The sequence below is a fragment of the Felis catus genome, chromosome X (genome assembly GCF_018350175.1).
Source record: "Felis catus isolate Fca126 chromosome X, F.catus_Fca126_mat1.0, whole genome shotgun sequence".
NCBI lineage: Eukaryota > Metazoa > Chordata > Mammalia > Carnivora > Felidae > Felis > Felis catus.
In genome coordinates, this window is record NC_058386.1 from 96,546,183 (window position 1) to 96,566,314 (window position 20,132).

General features: G+C 50.1%; 1 protein-coding gene across 4 annotated transcripts in view; it reads left to right on the plus strand.

Annotated features, from left to right (window-relative positions):
• The first annotated feature begins 118 nt into the window (after positions 1 to 118).
• The window catches only part of DOCK11 (dedicator of cytokinesis 11), a 199,805-nt gene continuing 179,791 nt past the window's right edge, over positions 119 to 20,132 (plus strand). The window contains exon 1 of one of the 4 annotated variants that reach the window (XM_023249253.2): positions 119 to 434. In XM_023249253.2, coding sequence (XP_023105021.1) covers positions 333 to 434 — 102 coding nt within the window. In that variant the 5' untranslated portion in view covers positions 119 to 332. The remainder of the gene's footprint in view (positions 435 to 20,132) is intronic. The other 3 variants (XM_045051137.1, XM_023249251.2, XM_023249252.2) reach the window with 3 other exon arrangements.

Genomic DNA, 20,132 nt, shown 5'->3' on the forward strand with positions numbered 1-20,132 from the left:
TCGCCCCCCCCTCCAGCTCTCCCTCCCCCGGCACACACCCTTCCTCGCCGGACACACCCTCCTCCTGGGGCCGGTCGCGAGCGAGCTCGGGCTCTCCAGGGGAGGGAGCGGCCCCGCCGTGGGGCAGGACGCGGAGCGCGCGGGCGAGCCGGGGAGGGAAGGAGGGAACGAGGGAGGAGCCGCGGCCGGGAGGGAGGAGCCGCGGGAGCCGCGCCGCCGCCGAGCTGCGATGTGGCCCGTCGGCCGGCGGGTAAACAGAAGAAGCAGCAGCGGCCGCGGCCGCCCCGGCCCGGGGCAGTGAGTGCGCCCGCCGCGACCTGCCCGCCGCTGCCATGGCCGAAGTGCGCAAATTCACCAAGCGGCTCAGCAAGCCCGGCACGGCGGCTGAGCTCCGGCAGAGCGTGTCGGAGGCCGTGCGGGGCTCCGTAGTGCTGGTGAGTGGCCGGGGCATCGGGCGCCCCGGGGGACGCGCTCCGGGGCGAGAGACGGGGTGGCTTTCCGCGCGCGGGGACTGCAGCGGCGCTCGCGGCGGCTGCCCGCTGCGCCTCGCGCTCCGCGCTCTCCGGCTCCGCTTCAGTAAGTTTGCGCACCAGCCGCCGCCGGCCGGGGTCTGAGTCCCCGGCGCCCGCTGACAGCGCGGCGGCCGCCCGGCGCCGCGGAGGCGTGCGCCCGGCCGGGCGCCGACGGGCGATCCGGGGCTCGGACGGCTGCGCGGCAGGCGGGCGCGCTCGGAACCGGGGCCCGAGCGGGGGAGGGGGTGTGAGCTAGGGTGCGGACCTCGCGCCGCCCTGCAGCCGGCACAAAGAGCCGGGGACCGGGGGGAGACGGGATCCCGATTCCCTCCTGCGGGCACCTGAGGCAGCCGCGGCGGAAGGATGCGATGAGCGTTTTGCACACACACACGCGCGCACACACACGCACACATCGTGTACACAAAAAAGAACCCCACCCAAAAAGCCCCGGGCTCCCAAGCTCGGGCGGGCGGTGAGAACAGAGGAAGCAGAGCGACTTCCTCCCGCCACGGGGGAGAGGGTGGTGATGGGTGTCGAAGGGGTGCTGCTGCTGCCGCGGAGGGGGAGAATTGCAAACAACGGGGTTCCAGGGCGAGTGCGCGCGGGGTCGTTCGCCACTGGGCGAGGGTGTCCCCTGGGACCCAGGAGCGCTCCGGAGGCAAGGAGATGGATGGGGCCGTGGGTTTGAGGGAAGATGGTGTGTGCCGGTCCAGGGATGGCGGACTTGGGGGTCAGAGCCCCACCGCTCACGGCTGGGGGTGCCTCTGAGCCGGCAGGGCTGGGGGATGGGGATTTGAAAGCGTGTCGACCCCTTGGGAGCCCTCCATTGCACCCTCAGCCTCATCTGGATTGCCTAGCTCGGATTGTCTGGCTCCGGAGGAAAGCGGACGGGTGCTAACGGGCACTTGTCCCTTCTGTTTTGAAGACACTCGTTGCCAATTTCCTGGGCTAGAGAGCAAACCCTTAAATAAGCCATCATACCGGTTAATTAGTGTTTGTTTTGTTACTTCGGGTTTTTGTTGTAAATTTTTTTTTTTTTTTTTGGTCTCCTTTCCCTCTACCTTAAGCGTCTCATCTGCTGTGTTTAAATTTCAGCATTTCAGTGTGGGCTCTTTTTGTTAAAACAACTTATCATTGGAAGGGAACTTCACAGCTTTTCCTTGTAATTTTTCTGTTGATCTTGTAGAATCTGCGATAAAGCCAACATTAAAGGGAGGCCAGGGGCTTGATCCCAACAGTGGAGAAAGTTGACATTAGTGGGAGTTCTGGAGGAGGATCAAAGGTAAAATATGTACCTTTGAGATAAAGATCTGATCCCTAATAGCTACAACTGTGCAAAGCCAAGTGACTTTAAAGAAATCTCTCTATCGTGGCTGGACCCTTGAAAGTTTAATCCTGCTGTTTAGCAGATCTAAAACCAGACCTTTAATGTTGTTTTAATGGACTTGGCTTGTTGTGTGTCTCACTGATTTTAGAATGAGGTCCCGTTGGGGTCACATTGGAACCTCGATTGTCATCACAGCCAGTTTAGAGAGGAAGGCAAGCTGTGTGCAGGGCATTTATACCAGGGCTCTCATCTTGGGTGATTGTTAAACAAGTGATTCAATCTGCCTAGCACAGGAAACGCTTTCCTAAAATGGGGAAGAAAGAAAACCATGCTTGAGCAAGGTAGCTGGCCCCCTGCTGCAGGGTGTGAAGGGATCCTGTGATGTGGACAGATGGTCTCAAGAGAGTAAATGGGTCTCCGCACACCTCTACTAGGATTTGACCAGCATTTGACCTGCCACCCTCAGCAGCAAAACGTTAAAGTTAGCATTCTTGCCCCGGCTTTTAGGTTTTAAAAAGAATTTTGTGGGGCTCAGGGCATGATCTCGCGGTTCGTGAGTTCGAGCCCCGCATCAGGCTCTCCACTGTCAGCCCAGAGCCAGCTTCGGATCCTGTCTCCCTCTCTTTCTCTCTCTCTGCCCCTCCCCAGCTCGCATGCACTCTTTCTCTCTCAAAAAATAAATAAGCCTTAAAAAAAAAAAAGAATTTTGTGTGGCACAGGTGCAGCTGTCCCTTCCTAACCATTGGCTCTGTGACAAAGCTGGAAAGACTGTTAGCGGGAGCAGATTCTTCTGGGAGCTGCTGCCAGCCTGGTTTACTTGGGACTGAGTCCACAGATGTTTACCAGGCAAGGCACAGGAACGATATTTATTTCCTACTCTGGTTTGTGATCCACGCTGAGATTTGGGGAGTCAGGAGGCGGGGGTGGGGGGACAGATTCTAGGAATCTAAATCAGTGACTATCTTTTGAGCCTCTTCGTTCAAGCCATAGTGTGAGGTGCCCCCATAATTATAAGTGAATGTCACTGCCAGTTTCTTCATTCGTTTTTTTTTTATCAGTTCCAGCCCGGGGTTGGGTCTTCGTATGCGTCTGTTGCCCAGAGTATGTACACGGATCAGTTTTGGATTATCCATAGCACCTTGGGGAATGCTGTTTCTAAGCAGTCCAGTCAATGAGGACCTAAGGAAACAGCCTTAAAGGGAGTGGACTTTGCTAACCAGCTCTTTCCTGGCCCCTGCTTTTCTGACACAAAGAGCCATTGACCAATGTTAGTAAGGCCACGGGTGGCTGGAGCACAAGTGAACCACGTTGCAGCTGCCGCCATAACTTCTGATTCTTTTCTGCTTTAAGCCCCAACGTGTTTATTAGGGACAGCTGAAGTAGGATTTACACTTGCTGCTATAAACCCCCGACATTCGCGTTAGGGCTTCAGTGTGGCGTCACACACAGGAATCCCTCACGGGTAGTGCCGGTTCTGTTCTAGATCATTGCGGGAGAGGGACTATCGCAATAAAGCGAGGTGAGTGAAATTGTTGGTTTCCCAGTGCGTATGAAGGTTATGTCGACACCACACTGTAGTCTGTTAAGTGCGCAATAGCACTGTGTCTAAAAAACAATGTACGTACCTTAATTAAAAAAATACTTCCGTGGTAAAAAAAAAAAAAAAAAAATTGCTGGCCATCACCTGAGCTTACAGGGAGTTGTAATCCCCGATCACAGATCACCACAGCAAATAGACGATAACGGAGACGTTTGAAATATTGCAGGAAGTGACCGAAAGGCGACACGGATAAGAAGTGAGCACGTGCTTTTGGAAAAATGGTGCCCGTAGACTTGCTTGATGCAGGTTTGCAATAGATCTTCCATGTGTCAAAAATGCAGCATCAGCGAAGCACGATAAAGCAAAGTGCAAGGAAAGGGATCACGTCTCTGCTCCTAGGATTTCACTACGGAGCCATTCCCATAGCACATCGCGCTTTCCTCTGGCGATCTCTCTCCAGAACTTGGAAAACCCTCCAAACTGAACAAATATACAGCATATACAGCATACATACAGTATTTCCTGTTCAGGTGTTTTTTGCCTTTTTTTTTTTTTTTAACACAGTTTCGCCCTTGTTGGCTTGTGCTAACGTCATTCAGTTTTTGCTCACTGTTTGAAAAATTCCGAAGGCCTGGGCTATACAGAGCGTGTAGTCGTGGGTTCAAACTTTCATTCAGTTATTAGTGCTTCCGTGACTCTATTAACGGTGAAGCAGACAGAGAAAGAGACTGTGTTAGTTGCTGCATTTTCCTGTAAGTTTGACGTTTATGGGAAGGTCAGTTTTAACCTGGGGAAAGGGATAATAACAGAATTAACCACTGGCAGAGATTTCCCAGGAGGGACTTGGGGAGGAGTATTATAACCTGAGAGTGTCTGTGATTAAGGGAGAAGTGTTTACATACACGTTTAAAATGCAGAGTTTTAACGCTGTTTCTGTTACATTTGGGGGTATAGCTATTTGTGCTAGCGGGAGTGGGGGCGTGGGGGGGGTGGTGGTGGAAACAGGCATTAAACCTGTTGTATTCTGGCTGCCCTTAAGAGGAGTCCCTGTGTCAGCCTGGGAAAGGCACCTGGTAGGTGTTTAAATACTGTTGGCCTACTGCTGGGGAACTGACCCTCAATTCCTTGTGCAGAGAAGGATCTGGAAAGAGTTGCTAGATATTACGGGGTGTAGCCGCTTGAGGCAGGATATTTCCCTGGCCGGCACCAGCTAGATTTCATATATAATAACTCTAGTAGAGGAAAACTCTCCAAAAGCTGAGAATTACTGAAGAGCGGCCGCAGCTGTTGACTCCCCCTACCCACCGCACGCAGCCACCTTGGCTTGGAATATGTGTTAGGTTCGCATTTAGGGAAGGCCTGGAAACGAATCGGCCTTCCTGCTCTCTCTTCCCAGGGGAATCTGTGGAACGTACTTAATATAGGACCAAACAACTTAACACAGTGGAATAAAGCCGGTTGCATTAGTTTTTGTTTTTGTTTGTTTTTTAAGTTATATTTATTTTGAGACCAAGAGTGCAAGCGGGGGGGGGGGGGGTTGTTGGGGAGAGAGAGAGAGAAAGAGAGAGAGAGAGGGAGGGAGAGATAGATTCCCAAGTAGGCTCCTTACTGTCAGTGCTGGGCTGAGACAAACATGTGAAACAGATCCCTGGATTGAGTCCTTTCCTATTCTAATCATTGTTAAGCCTTCTTTTTTAAAAACTGTTTATTGCTTTGTGACACAGTAAATTCATATTTGTTGTAGAAAAGTTAGAAAAGCAGACGAGAATAATCCTCTCATTACTCAGAGGAACTGTTAAAATTCTAGCGTATGCATGTCGAAAGTCTTCCGTATATACGAAAGCATGTATATACGAAAACATGAAAAAATACCATACAAACTTTAAAATAATTTTTTTTTGCTTATTACTATTTGTGAACGTTTATTTCTTCGCTTCAGTCGATATAAATCTACATAGTCATGTTTAAAGATTGCCAAAAATTCCCCTATGAGTGTATCGTAGGTAATCATCCTTTATTGTGTTATGTTTTGATCATTTCTCATTTTGTGGTGTTACAAACGGGAGTTGTACCCTACAGTGGCTACTGGCCACCTGTGACTATTTACATTTACATTTAGGGGCGCCTGGGTGGCTCAGTTGGTTGGGCGTCCGACTTCGGTTCAGGTCATGATCTCGCGGTTCGTGAGTTCAAGCCCCGCGTCGGGCTCTGTGCTGACGGCTCGGAGCCTGGAGCCTGCTTCGGATTCTGTGTCTCCCTCTCTCTCTCTGACCCTCCCCCGTTCACGCTCTGTCTCTCTCTGTCTCAAAAATAAATAAACGTGAAAAAAAATTAAAAAAAAATAATAAATTAACTTCCAAAATTAGCTCTGAAATTGCACTTGCCACAGTTCAAATGCATAGTAGTCACATGTGGCTGGTGGCCACCACGTAAGACTGCTCAGACGTGGAACCTTTCCATCACTGCAGAAAGTTCTTTTGGACAGCATTGGTGTAAACATTAACTGGGGAACATCTTTGGGCAGGCATTTTCAAACTTGCTAGATTGTCCCTTTAGGAGAAATTTCCAGAGTTGGAATTGCTTGCTCAAACATTAGACACATTTTTAGTATTAAAAAACCCTCCGGGAGGGGTGCCCGAGTGGCTCAGTCGGTTAAGCGACGGACTCTTGATTTCAGCTCAGGTCATGATCTCACGGATGTGGGATCGAGCCCCGCTTCGGGCTCCGTGCTGGGTATGGCACCTGCTTAAGATTCTCCCTCTCCCCGAACCCCCGCCCAATCCCCGCGCAATTTCTGTCACTCAAAAGAAATAAGTTTCTTAAAAATAGTAAATAGAAAGCCCTCTGAAAACAAACTGGTGGCTGCCAGAGGGGAGGTGAGTAGGGGGGAAGGGTGAAACAGGTGAAAGGGGTCAAGAGTACATGTATTGTGAAGCGCACTGAGTCATGTATAGAATTGTTAAGTCACTATGTTGTACGTATGAAACGAATATTACACTATGTTAATTATACTGGAAGGTAAAAATTAATTAAAAGAAAAAGGAAAGTCCTCTGGAACATACTTTTTTTTTAAATTTTTAAAATATTTATTGAGGCTCCTGGGTGGCTCAGTCGGTTGAGCATCCGACTTAGGCTCAGGTCATGATCTCACGGTTCGTGGGTTCGAGCCCCGCGTCGGGCTCTGTGCTGACAGCTGTATGCTGACAGCTTGGGGCCTGGAGCCCGCTTCAGAGAGTCTGTGTCTCCCTCTCTCTCTGCTCCTCCCCTGCTCACACTCTGTCTCTCTCTCAACAATAAATATTAAAAATAAAATAAAATGTTTATTATCTATTTTGGAGAGCGAGGAGGGGGGAGGGTTAGAGAGAGAGACACACACAGACTCTGAAACAGGCTCCAGGCTCTGAGCTGTCAGCACAGAGCCCGATGCAGGGCTCGGACTCACGAACCGTGAGATCATGACCTGAGCCGAAGTCGGTCCCTCAACCGACTGAGCCACCCAGCTGCCCCTGGACCGTGCTGTTAAATTGCTCTGCAGAACGTTGTCGCCATTTACTCTTATGTCAGAAAATGCCGGTGTTCATTTCCCCTCTCCCCCGTGCCAACACTGGTTATTAATATTTTTTAATCTTTGCAGTCCGATAGGAGGTAAATGGTACATCACTGTCCTAATTTGTATTTCTTTAGTTACTCTTGAACAGCTTTTCAAACGTTGATTAGCCATTCTTCTTCTTTTGAGGATTTGAGCGAACCTTCTTACAGACTTATTTCCTTGTTTGTAAGTCTTGCAATAACGGTCTCAACCCCAAGATTCTGTTTCGATAAGTCTGGGGTGGGGCCAGGCATCTGTACTTTTACCAACTACCCAAGGTGATTCTGATGTGCACAGAAACGCTGCTCTAGACTCCTGGCCCCTGCGAGTACCCCTGACAAATGAGGACTTAGCTACTCCTTAAACACTCCCTCCCTGTTAGAGAGGGGTACATTAGAAAAGGCTCTTGAGCTGAAATTTACTCTAAGTTCCACCGCGGCCAGGCCTTCCCCTGCTGTTTGGAGCCGTACAGGCTATGTTTGCTTCCTCTTTCACATGACAACCCTTCAAATATTTGGGGACATCCACCATGTCATTTTTAAACTCACTCTTCACCAAAGCCAAAGAGACTTCGTTTCTTTTCCTCTGTTGCTCACGTGACTTGGTCTCGAGATTCTTCGCCGGCCTGGTCATCCTGTGGGCTCTTGTCCAACATGTCATTGTCCTCCTTAAAATGTGGGAGGCAAGAGCCCAGTCTCAAGAGTCAGACCTGGGCTTGAATCTGGCTTCTGTCACCTGCTTGTGACCAGATCAAGATCAGAGGCAAGTAACCAGATCTTGTTTTCCTTATCTGTGAAATGGGGATAGATGGTTGTACCCACCTTGTGTCGTTCTCATGAACGTTAAAGAAGGTAGTATGTGGAAAGCGTCTCATGTCTAAGTGGTTCGTAAAGGTTTAGAAAAGGGAGCACCAGTGGAGGTCTGACTCTTGATTTTGGCTCAGGTCATGATCCCAGCGTCCTGGGCTCAAGCCCTGCGTGCCCCCCCCCGCTCCCTGCTGGAGCTGAGCATGAAGCCTGCTTAAGGTTGTCTCTCTGCTCCTCACCTGCTCACGTGCACATGTGCTCTCTCTCTCTCTCTCTCTCTTAAATGAAAAAATAAGGTTTAAAAAAAACATCTGGTGGGGGCACCTGCGTGGCTCAGTCGGTTAAGCATCCGACTTCGGCTCAGGTCATGATCCCCCCGGTTCGTGGGTTTCAGCCCCGCGTGGGGCTCTGTGCTGACAGCTCAGGAGTCTCTGTCTCCCTCTCTCTCTGCCCCTCCCCTCCCCCTCATCCTCTGTCTTCTCAAAAATTAAAAAAAAAAAAAATTAAAAAGATCTGGTGGAAACAAAGGTATTCTAGAAGAGTCTGTCACAGATGGGGGAGGGGGAAGTGTTTCTTACCCTTTCTGGATCCTAGCCAGGAAGTCAGGGGCTGTGTATTCATCTCTGTTCCCAGTGCCTCACATGTTGCCTGGGATGTGGGAAATATATTGGCAGCGGTATGTGGGATGGACAAGGTGTTAGGTGACTGGAGGCCAGGTAACTAGTTAAAATATAGTTACATAGTTCCGGAGAGAGATAAGAAAGGCTTACCTGAGGCAGTGAGAATGGAGATAAGGGAGAGGATGTAAGAAATGTTTCAGTGATAGTGGGGCGCCTGGGTGGCGCAGTCGGTTAAGCGTCCGACTTCAGCCAGGTCACGATCTCGCGGTCCGGGAGTTCGAGCCCCGCGTCGGGCTCTGGGCTGACGGCTCAGAGCCTGGAGCCTGTTTCCGATTCTGTGTCTCCCTCTCTCTCTGCCCCTCCCCTGTTCATGCTCTGTCTCTCTCTGTCCCAAAAATAAATAAACATTGAAAAAAAAATTAAAAAAAAAAAAAGAAATGTTTCAGTGATAGAATCAACAGGATTTGGGGATTTTTCTTGAAGGGGGAGGATAAGAGGAGAGGAGGTGGAGTCCAGATGGTGCTGAGGTTGTTCAGCCTGGCCGAAGTGGGGAAAAAGCGTGTTTGGTGGTAGGGGAAGGGCAAAGAAAATGAGCAACGTCGTCCTGAGAGGGCTGTCAGGACAAAACCAGATTTCAGTTGAGTCAGGTTTAACATGGAGAGAACATTCTAGGGAATGGCTGAGCATGTAGTGTTGTGTTTTGGCAAAAGGCTAGGCCTTTTTTTTTTTTTTTTAAATGTTTAAGCTCTATGCCCAACATGGGGCTCGAACTTACAACCCCGAGATCAAGAGTTGCATGCTCTCCCGACCGAGCCAGACCGAGCCAGCCGGGTGCCCGAAGACTAGGGTTCTTGAGGGCAGGGAAGTGTTCCAAATGGGATCAGGAAGGGGAGGAAGAGCCCGGGTTGAGATGAGATTGTAGGCAAGATTAGCTGATTAAAGAGGTTTGCACCTTTGGGGGTGATTAGGGAAGTGGGGGGGCAGGGCGTGGAGGAATGGTCTGGAGGCCAGCCCCAGACTTCCAGTTAGAACGGAGATGGGAAATTAGGTCACCCCCTGGGCGGCTCCCCTTCTGGGGGGGGGGGTTGAGTTGTGGGGATGAGGGGCTGCCTGGGATGTTTCCTGCCCTAAAGGGACTCACAGACCCGGAAGGGAGATTAGATGTATGCAAATAACCTAAATTGAGAAGGCAGAAGTTGGCAGCAGGCTAGAGACTGTGCCTTTGGTGTTCAGTTCTAGTGACTTCGCTGCCTTCCCCGCCCCACGTCCTTTTTTTGTGATCCTTAATGTTTTTCAAGAGTTTGGCCCTTTCCGGGTTCAACAATGTTAAATAGGCCTTTGCTAATGAACACTGTTCATCTCTGTGGCCCTTGCCACGTTGATTTGACTGCAGAAGCCTTTTATTTTCTTACGGGATCGGGGAAAGTCAATGGTCACGTTTAACTTTCAGAAATTCCTGTGTAGCGCACAAGTGTAATAACTCACCTTGGCACTCCTTTACTTGACCTCCAAGGGCTGGAAGGAATGCTTGCTACCTTCCCAGACCCTTAGTACTCCACGTCAGGAAACCCCCTTGCTTGTTTGTGGGAATTCAGTTCAAAGGAGTCATTTACCTACCTGGGTGTTACTTTCTTCCGAGATACAGAATCATTATTAGTAGGGCATGTTGAAAAGTTGTTAGTTTTTTTGTTTGTTTTTTTTTTAACACAGAAAGGAAGGCCAGAAACCACGGGAGGGAGAAGGAGCTAGAGCGGTTTCCCCTTTTCTGTAAATCCAACGGTAATTTTATGATGCACATCTCTTTGGGATGTAGATCTCTTGGTTTCCTTCAGCCTTTGCCGGGCGGGCAGAGGGGTTCGTGGGGGACATCGGCCTGCTGCTTTTATCAGCCTTTTTGATTCGTGCAAGGCTCCACCCTGGAAGCTCTCCGAGCAGTCGTCGCTGGGGCAAGGGGCCAGTCTCACTGAGCTCCATTGCCTGGAACCCAGGGCTTGTCAGAGCACAACGATTACGAGTGGGATCTGGGAGGACACTGCCCAGGTTCAGGGTTCAGCTCAGCTACTTACCAGCTGGGTGATCTTGGGTCAGTTACTTAGCTTTCTCGCCGCTTGATGACCCCTCTGGTGGGCTTGTTGAAAGGCTTAAAGGAGTCACTTACGAAGCGTTTAGAGCAGGGCTTGGCCCGTGGCTCTGCCCAGTGCTTTTGGCTCTCATTAATATTCCCAGGCTTTACGGCGGGCAACAAGGCTTTTGTGTATCACAGGTCACCGGACAAAAGTAAACCGGCAGATGGGAAGCGTGGACCCTGGCTTTTGTTTTTTTTTAACTTCCTTGCTCCAAATGATGCCCCCAAAGGTAAGCTGCATGGCTCAGCCGAGACTCCTCCCCCTCCTGGAACGGTAAACTGGTAGACCTCTCTCCATTAGATTCTTGGCAATATCTGTTCCCAGTTGGATTTGGTCGTATTGAAGAGCCCAGTGGATGTGAGCGGGGGCTCTGGGTGTTTGGCAATTCTTGCCTTCAGACTAGACTAGTCTGATGAGTGAGTAGGAGGGCTAGTCGTCTAGTAGGGAGGAGCACCCCGGCCTGTGCCTGGGGAGATGGTGCTCCCCTCTGGGGGAACTCTGGAACTTGTGTGCGAGGGCTTTGGGAGAAGCACAGACCTTTATGACAGTGCGTTCAGAGTGGTTTACGCAGACGGATGCTCTTTCCTTTCCCTCTCAATACTTTATTGACACCCCTTTCACTCATTAATGTTCACTTTTTAAATCTGTTAATTTTTAATTAATTTAGTTTTTAATGTCCGTTTTTTAAAAACATAAGTGAATATTGAAATTTGATTTTTTTTAAATCTTTTTTTTTTTTAATTTTTTAACGTTTATTTATTTTTGAGACAGAGAGAGACAGAGCATGAACGAGGGAGGGTCAGAAAGAGGGAGACACAGAATCTGAAACAGGCTCCAGGCTCTGAGCTGTCAGCCCAGAGCCCGACGCGGGGCTCGAACTCACAGTCTGCGAGATCATGACCTGAGCCGAAGTCGGCCACTTAACCGACTGAGCCACCCAGGCTCCCCTAAATTTGATTTTTTTTAAATATGTATTTATTCTGAGAGGTAGAGACAGCGTGAGCAGCGAAGGGACAGAGAGAGAGGGAGACACAGAGTCTGAAGCAGGCTCTAGGCTCTGAGCTGTCAGCAAAGCCCGATGTGGGGCTTGAACCCGCAAACCGCGAGATCATGACCTGAGCTGAAGTCGGATGCTCAACTGACTGAGCCACCCGGGTGCCCCGAAATTCGAATTTAAGAGCCTTTTTAAAGATCTATTTTGGATACGTGTATTTTAGTGGAAACATGTTAAAGCCTCAATGTCTCCTAAGAAATTAATGTACTTCAGGGGCGCCTGGCTGACTCAGTCGGAAGAGCGTGCAACTCCCAATCTCGGGGTCATGAGTTCAAGCCCCGTGTTGGGTGTCGAGATTCCTTGAATAAATAAAAACTTGAAAAGAAATGAATGTACTTTGTATTCAGCTACTTTGGTTTCGTGGTAGCAGGGTAAGTTCTATTAGGAATGGCGCGCGCAGGTTCCAGCACAGTCGATGGGATGGAAAAGACGGCAGCTGTTCCAGTGACATGTGGTTTATCTATTGTCTGTGCACGACCTCGAACAATCAGGCCTAAATTTGCTCTTAATGATTTCCTGCAATTGTGCTTCACCTTTTTTTTCATTGCCCGTTCGCGGGAAGTTGTATTTTTGCGTTTCTTGACAGCTTCTGTCGGATCGTATATGATTCAAGCTGCTGAGAAATGTCGGAATATTCTAAGAAGTGCCTCTGAGACAGAACATCTTTATTTGAAGTCTTTCAGTGAAGTGTGTCGGGAGGCCGGGGAAAATGCATTTGTATGATAATGCTTTCTAGCCGATGCGGAGACCTCATATTTTAACAGCCCCAGGCTTACCAAGAGTTCAAAATGTTCTCATGCCCATGACTTCGCATGTTCTTACAGGTCACTATTAAACATACACCACAGTTTGGCCATCCCTGTTGTGTAAGTGGGGGAAAGGGAGACAGGCTGTAGGCCGTCCGTATTTAAATATGTATTTTTTGACGTTTTATTTATTTTGGAGAGAGAGGGGGGACAGCGGGGGAGGGGCAGAAAGGGAGGGGCCAGAGAGTCTGAAGTGGGCTCTTCCCAGACAGGAGCGAGCCCCACGCGGGGCTCGAACGCACGAACCACGAGATAGTGACCAGAGCCAAAGTAGGAGGCTTAACCGACTGAGTCCCCCCCCCAGGCGCCCCAGGCGATCCCTATGGAGTAAATGACAGAACAGGTAATGAACTCCAGGTGTCTTGACTCCTTTGGTGTAATCAGGTAAGGAAGCACTAGCTTCTGGGCTGGATTCTCCCATAAATCAGGCTGTGGAAGCTCTTTTTGTGTGGTTTAGGTGCTGATCTCCTTCTCCTGGGAAGCAGTGTTTGTTTCTGAGCGAGCTTAGGTCTCCGTAGTGGGAAAGGAGGAGGTGAGGACAAAAACAAAAAAAGAGGGGTGGGGTTGTGATTGAAAAATGTGGGCAAGCTCCGTATAGATTTTTCCTTGCCAAAGTAAGCCTAAGGATTTTGAGAACCGTTTGCAATTGGCCGTTCTTCCGTTCTTTGCTATTTGAATAACTATATGGAAAAAAAAAAAATCTCCAGAACACTGGCTCTGCAGAGGTACCTGGGATCATATTCATGGAACTGTTTTTATGATTTTTTTTTTTTTTGCACGGGTTAGCGCTGCCCAAAAATAACATATGTATGTCTCTCCGTGCCTTTGATATTAGTAGCTTAGTTTTCCCACTTGCGAAACGGCCAGCTTTTTACACCTTGCAGGACCCGGTGTCCGTGCTCCTCGTGTCCATGGAAGAGTGCTATTGGCATAACCCGTTTATTTTCGTAGGTTAACAAGTTTCTAATGCTTCACTGCGTTAAATGGTTTCCTAGAGACCTGAAGGAGGGAATACCACCTTGTAAAGTGCCTAACTTAACCACCAAGAAGTAACTTCAGTCCAGGAGGGCGCTGAATCAACTGTTGCAAAAATCGAACTGCATCATTATTAAAAAGCTCCTGGGTGGTGGGGAGGGGGCGGGGGGGGGGGCGCCTGGGTGGTTCAGTCCGTTAAGCGTCCGTCCGGCTCTTGATTTAGGCTCAGGTCATGATCTCACGGTTCATGGGATCAAGCCCCAGGTCGGGCTCTGCACTGATGGCACAGAGCCTGCTTGGGATTCTCTCTCCTCTCTCTGCCCCTTCCCCCATCACATACACGCTCTCTCTCAAAATAAATAAACCTTAAAAAAAAAAAAAAGAAAAAAAGCTCCTAGGGTCCAATCGCTCTCCCTCTGTCCAGAAGAGTGTTTCCGTGATGCTCTATGGCTTGTGGAGCAGAGAAGGCTCTCCTCGCTAAGCTGACCCCACGGGAGAAGAGCTTCTCCACTGTCCACTACCAGTGACCGCCGTGACTGCCTCTGGAGGAATTTTGCTTCTGTCTTCCCGCTTGCAAATGAACATTCCGGCAGAATGCCCACCAGGAGAGCCAGCAGAGAATTCCATAAGGCTCCTCACTTTGGTACTGCAACTGAAGCCTGGCCCTCTCTCCCTGCCTCCCTCCTTCCTCTCTCCCTCCCTCCCTCCTTCCTCTCTCCCTCCCTCCCTCCTTCCTCTCTCCCTGCCTCCCTCCTTCCTCTCTCCCTCCCTCCCTCCTTCCTCTCTCCCTCCCTCCCTCCTTCCTCTCTCCCTCCCTCCCTCCTTCCTCTCTCCCTGCCTCCCTCCTTCCTCTCTCCCTCCCTCCCTCCTTCCTCTCTCCCTCCCTCCCTCCTTCCTCTCTCCCTCCCTCCCTCCCTCCTTCCTCTCTCCCTCCCTCCCTCCTTCCTCTCTCCCTCCCTCCCTCCTTCCTCTCTCCCTCCCTCCCTCCTTCCTCTCTCCCTCCCTCCCTCCTTCCTCTCTCCCTCCCTCCCTCCTTCCTCTCTCCCTCCCTCCCTCCTTCCTCTCTCCCTCCCTCCCTCCTTCCTCTCTCCCTCCCTCCCTCCTTCCTCTCTCCCTCCCTCCCTCCTTCCTTCCTCTCTCCCTCCCTCCCTCCTTCCTTCCTCTCTCCCTCCCTCCCTCCTTCCTTCCTCTCTCCCTCCCTCCCTCCTTCCTTCCTCTCTCCCTCTCTCCCTCTCTCCCTCCCTCCTTCCTCTCTCCCTCCCTCCTTCCTCTCTCCCTCCCTCCTTCCTCTCTCCCTCCCTCCTTCCTCTCTCCCTCCCTCCTTCCTCTCTCCCTCCCTCCTTCCTCTCTCCCTCCCTCCTTCCTCTCTCCCTCCCTCCTTCCTCTCTCCCTCCCTCCTTCCTCTCTCCCTCCCTCCTTCCTCTCTCCCTCCCTCCTTCCTCTCTCCCTCCCTCCTTCCTCTCTCCCTCCCTCCTTCCTCTCTCCCTCCCTCCTTCCTCTCTCCCTCCCTCCGTCCTTTCCTCCTGACTCCTGCTCTGCTGTCCACTGCTGGCTCAGCACCATCCCAGGCTCAGACCAGCCTGGAACTTAGCAGGGGACATCAGAGGAGTCTCAAATCCAGACTTCAGGTTCTGGATAGGCCTCAACTCCTACAGGCTGCTGCTTCTGTCTTTCTTTCTTTTTCTTTCTTCCTTTCTTTCTTTCAAGTTAAAAAAATTTTTTAATGTTTTTGAGAGAGAGAGACAGAGTGTGAATGGGGGAGGGGAAGAGAGAGACGGAGACACAGAATCCAAAGCAGGCTCCAGGCTCTGAGCTGTCAGCACAGAGCCCCACGCGGGGCTCGAGCTCATGAACCGCGAGGCAATTACCGGAGCTGAAGTCCAACGCTCAACCGACTGAGCCACCTAGGCGCCCCGCTTCTGCCCTGTATTTAAAACTCATTTCCTGGTCACTGGGTTTTGTCTTCTTCCTTGTCCTCTTTATGTCACTGTCCCAGTCACGGTGTCCTTGACTTACCCCATCCCCTGTATCTGAGCCCCTGCCTTGGCTTTCCAGCCAGTTGCCCAGTTGCTCTAGAAGTGAGTTCTGGTCTTCTTGCTGGTCCTGGGGAGGACTGCCCTCCCTTCCCTGTGACCCTAAAACAGCTTGAGCTGAGCACGGTGGGGCCAGTGGACTGAAGGGCCGAGTGTCTGCTTAGAGAATTGAGGAGAGGCAGAGTGTCCAGGATGAGGCGGCCCAGCCAGTGGCCCTGCCGACGTTTGGACTAGACGCATGGCCGTCTTCATTTCCTACGGCTGCTGTGACAAATTGCCACAAATGTAGTGGCTCAAAACGTGAGTTTATTCTCACAGTTCTGGAGGCCAGAAGTCCTATAATCAGAAAGTCAGCAAGGCTTCACTTCGTCTAGCTTCTAGAGGCTGCCTGCGTTCTTTGGCTCATGGCTCCTTCCTCCATCTTTCGGCCGGCAATGGCTGGTCGAGTCTTTTTGACATCCTGTCACTCTGGCCTCTCCTTCTCTGATTCTGACTCTCCTGCCTCCCTCTCTCACTTAGAAGCACCCTTAGGATTACATGGGTCCTGTCTGGATAATCCAAGATGGCTTCCCCAGCTCAAAATCCTTCATCACGTCTGCAAAGTCCCCTTTGCCATGTAAAGTGACAAAGACATGCGTTCCAAGGATTAGGATGTTGGACCTCTTTGGGAAGCCGTTATTCTGCCTACCCCACGGGTCTTGCTGGAGGTTGAGGATCCATGTGGAGAACATGGATCCTTGAAATGGCGGAGGAGGAACAGAGATCTGCTAGATTGGTAAACTGTGAGCCAGGTGCAGACGTCTTCACAGAATTCAAATGAGGAAGTACAATCCCTTTTGAGAATTTTGGCTGAAAGAAAGCAATACAGGTCTGCCGTCTGCGATTTCAATTTGGATGTTTTCTTAAATTCTTCATAATTAAAAAAAAAATTTTTTTCCCACACAAGACTCCCTCAGTCTGGAGTTCTTGTAAGTGGGCACCGCTCTCAGACTTGAGGTGTTTCAGGATACAGGCTGGCCAGACACTTAGGCACTTAGCCAGCTTAGGCCTATGGAATTTTCCACCCCCAGCTAAAAAGAAGAGTAGTGAGGTGTGTGTGTGTGTGTGTGTGTGTGTGTGTGTGTGTGTGTGTTTAAAAGAGAAAGAGATGATTTCAATCACAGAGAATAACTCTTTGGCTGACCACCCCCAAGACACTTCTCATGTGTCCTGTCCTGTGTGAGAGACACTTCACTCCTCCTGAAGGTCAAGCTAGACCAGGCATGGCCTGCCTGCATCTCCAAGGTAATTGCAGGACCCTTTTCCAGAAATGGGTTTCTAAAACACATGATTGGAGAAACAGAGAGGACTGGAAAATCTCTCTGGTTTCCTTCTGGTTTCGTGATGATTTCAACTGAGAGATAAATCGAAACTTCCTCTCTTCACCGAATCTAGTCGCTGCCATCTTAGAGATAGACCACAAAAACTCACTGGCTGATGGCGTTTGCAGTGGCCCTTCTCACCGGCAGGTAGAATATCCGTGAGGAGCTGGTGGCAGAGAGATTCACTGCTCTGAAGAAGCGCTCTATCACACCTGGGGGTTGCATTTTCTATTTTTACATCAATCCTAATTGGCCACGGCTATATTTCTCTGAGGCCTGGCCTTTTTTCAGGCCCTTGGCTAACTGACCTGGCTGGAGTGCTTTGAAAAGGATGTAAAAGGTTGGGGAAACAGCCCCCCCCAACCCCGATTTTGTTTAAAAATCTGTAGAGACAAAATATGCGTTAACCGTCCTTACTTTCTCTAGTTACTTTCCCCGCCCCCCTTAGTAGGAAAACAATTCTAATTTTCCTTATCAGCCGTCTCAATGAAAACATTCAGATGTTCTCGGTAGCATGATCTTAAATTGTTTTTTCTTTTTTTTTAAAAAAATTTTTTTTTCAACGTTTTTATTTATTTTTGGGACAGAGAGAGACAGAGCATGAACGGGGGAGGGGCAGAGAGAGAGGGAGACACAGAATCAGAAACAGGCTCCAGGCTCCGAGCCATCAGCCCAGAGCCCGACGCGGGGCTCGAACTCACGGACCACGAGATCGTGACCTGGCTGAAGTCGGATGCTTAACCGACTGCACCACCCAGGCGCCCTTAAATTGTTTTTTCTAATGTGTTCCATACACTTCTATGCCAATCTGTAAAATATGGAAGAGTATTAAACGGTAGTCCTGTTTAAATCTTCTTTAGAAACTGGTGTTTTCTCCAAATTAAAGGCCCTTTTCCCTTCAGCCTGGCTTCTTTTATTTTGTTTCGTATTATTTTACTGATTTCCTACTTTTCTGCTTCAGGGGTTTTCCTTTGTTTTACTGGCCCTCACCTGAACCTCAGTGTGCATTCGATCAGTGAGCTTCGTGACTCGGCCGATGCCTTAGCAGTCTGGAACATCTGGGACTCTGGTGTATACTAGAAGGAGCTAGAAACCAAGCATGTTGCCGGAGAGGGAGCTGGAGAGACAGAGACCGAGAGAAAGGCATGCTGAGCTGTGGAAGATCACTGCCTTAGCCGACAGAAAAGATAGATACTTGCCTGCCTCAGGTCATGCTGAAATCTCACGGGAAATGCTTTTAGAACAGTTGCTTGAACCGAAGCAGAGAATCTGTTTCCAGTGATTTCTTGTTAAGGGATTAGATCTTAGGGCAAGGTACCGGGGGTGGAGGATGCCCTGCCGCCTTTCCGGTAAAGCGCATGGGTCTGGCTCCCTGGTCCGGCCGCAGCTCCAGAGCCGTCCCGCAGCCGGCCCTTTGCTGCCCCTTCCACCATGCTGTGGGGAACCTCATTCCATGGTGGCCACGCTTCCACTCTCCCTTTCTCATCTGTTTCTCACCTCTTCCTTCCTCTTCTCCTCCGTGTTTGGCCACAAAGTGCTCTCCGTGGGACAGAGCCATGTTTATTTTTTTTAACCTTTTCTTTCGCCAAGGGTGGAAAATTCCAGAGGCCTGAGCTAGTGATGGCTGGGTGCCTTTTCTGGAAATCCAATGGCCTTGGATGCCAAGGACGTGTCGTGGAGCTACACATCTGGCCGGGGTGTCCCCGAAAATGTCCTGGCTTTGGGTTTAGTTCCAACTAAAAGAAGTGGAGGGTTTAGGAAATACTACAATTAAAAAAAAAAAAAAACCCAGAAATGGTGTAGTTATAGATAGAGAGCCCAGTTTGCATCACTTTGTTTTGTTTTGTTTTGTTTTTTTCTGCTGAGTTGAGCTGGGAAAGGGTGGCCTTTGGCTCAGTAGAGCTTCCAAAAGTGAAACCTTCCACAGGACAAAGTCCCTGTAGCTTACCTTAATGGAGGATTCTGCTCGGTTGGGGTAATTATTAGGTAGAGGCCACGTGTATTTCAGCGCAACCAGGTACATTTCAGAGTGGGTGCCTTGGCGAGCAGGAACATCCTTCCAGTCGACAGCGGGTGGAATCGAGGAAGTCTTATCCCATCGCCATATTTCTTGGCCCCTCCCCGGAGAAATCATCTAAGCAGGATTTCGTCCACATGTCCCCGGTGGTATAACGCGTCAGAGTGGATTCATTTTGACAGTAAGCAAAAACCGCTATTGTCTCGAAATAGCTAGAAACCGACCACCATTCTGCCGCCGCTCCGGAGAGCGTGAGGGAAGAGAATCACAAAATCCTCAAACCCAGAAAAATGCTGACTCTGTCTGCTTTGGCTCCACGTTACTATAAACAAGCACCTAGATTTCCTAGTGGGCCTTCACGCCCCTTCCTGTGCACCAGTGGGGCCCATCCCACCTTTGAATTCTCTTCTCCCACCGCATCCCGTCGACTACGGTCTGAACATTGGCCATGCCGGACCCTTGCTGCTCCCCAAACGCACTGCCCCCCTTTCTCACCTCCATGCCTTTGTGCACGCTGATTTTTCTTCCTGGACTGCCCTTCCAGCCCCTTCGCTGCTCAAGGGACTTCTATCTGTCCTGCAGGGTTTAGGTCCGATGGCCATCTTCCCCCACCACGCACTCAGCCCCCCTCCCCCATTTGGAGCATTTTGTCTCTTTCGGAAATAAACACTAAAAAAAAAAAAAAAAAAAAAGTCACTGGTGATGGCTTTTAGGGTCCACCCCGGTAATCCGGAATGATCAACTCACCTCAAGACCCTTGACTCAATCACTTGTGTAAGGCCCCCTTTGACATCTGCGGGTTCCAGGGATTGGGATGGGGGCAGATCTTGGGGTGGGTGGGGGGCATTTCTCCATCCTCCCACACTAGTTCTTTGGTTTTAGAGGGAATTGATCGAGGAAGTCTTATCCCATCGCCATATTTCTTGGCCCCTCCCCGGAGAAATCATCTAAGCAGGATTTCGTCCTGCTTAGTTATAGTTATGTGTCCCATAACTATAGTTGTTGACCACTTCTGTCCATTAGAATGTAAGTGTCATAAGGAGCTGGCAGAGAGTGGAGAGAGCTAATGCACGGTAGTCAAGAGTGCCGGAAGGGCCCAGCAATTCGTCTGACCGTCTGCGTTGCCTTGGGCACACGATTGAACTTTGTGGAGATTTCTTGTGCTTGTTAGTCAAGTGGAAATAATGATAACAACCGCCGTGGGTCCTAATAGCAAAACCAACAACCCGCCCCCAAATTGAAACACCCCAAGTGTTCAAGAGTAAAGGGTTGGGCCAAGGTACATCTAAACACCGGCAAGCCATGCGGTCATTAAGGCGACATCTGTATTTATTACTGACGTGGAAAAACACTGAGGTGGTGAAAA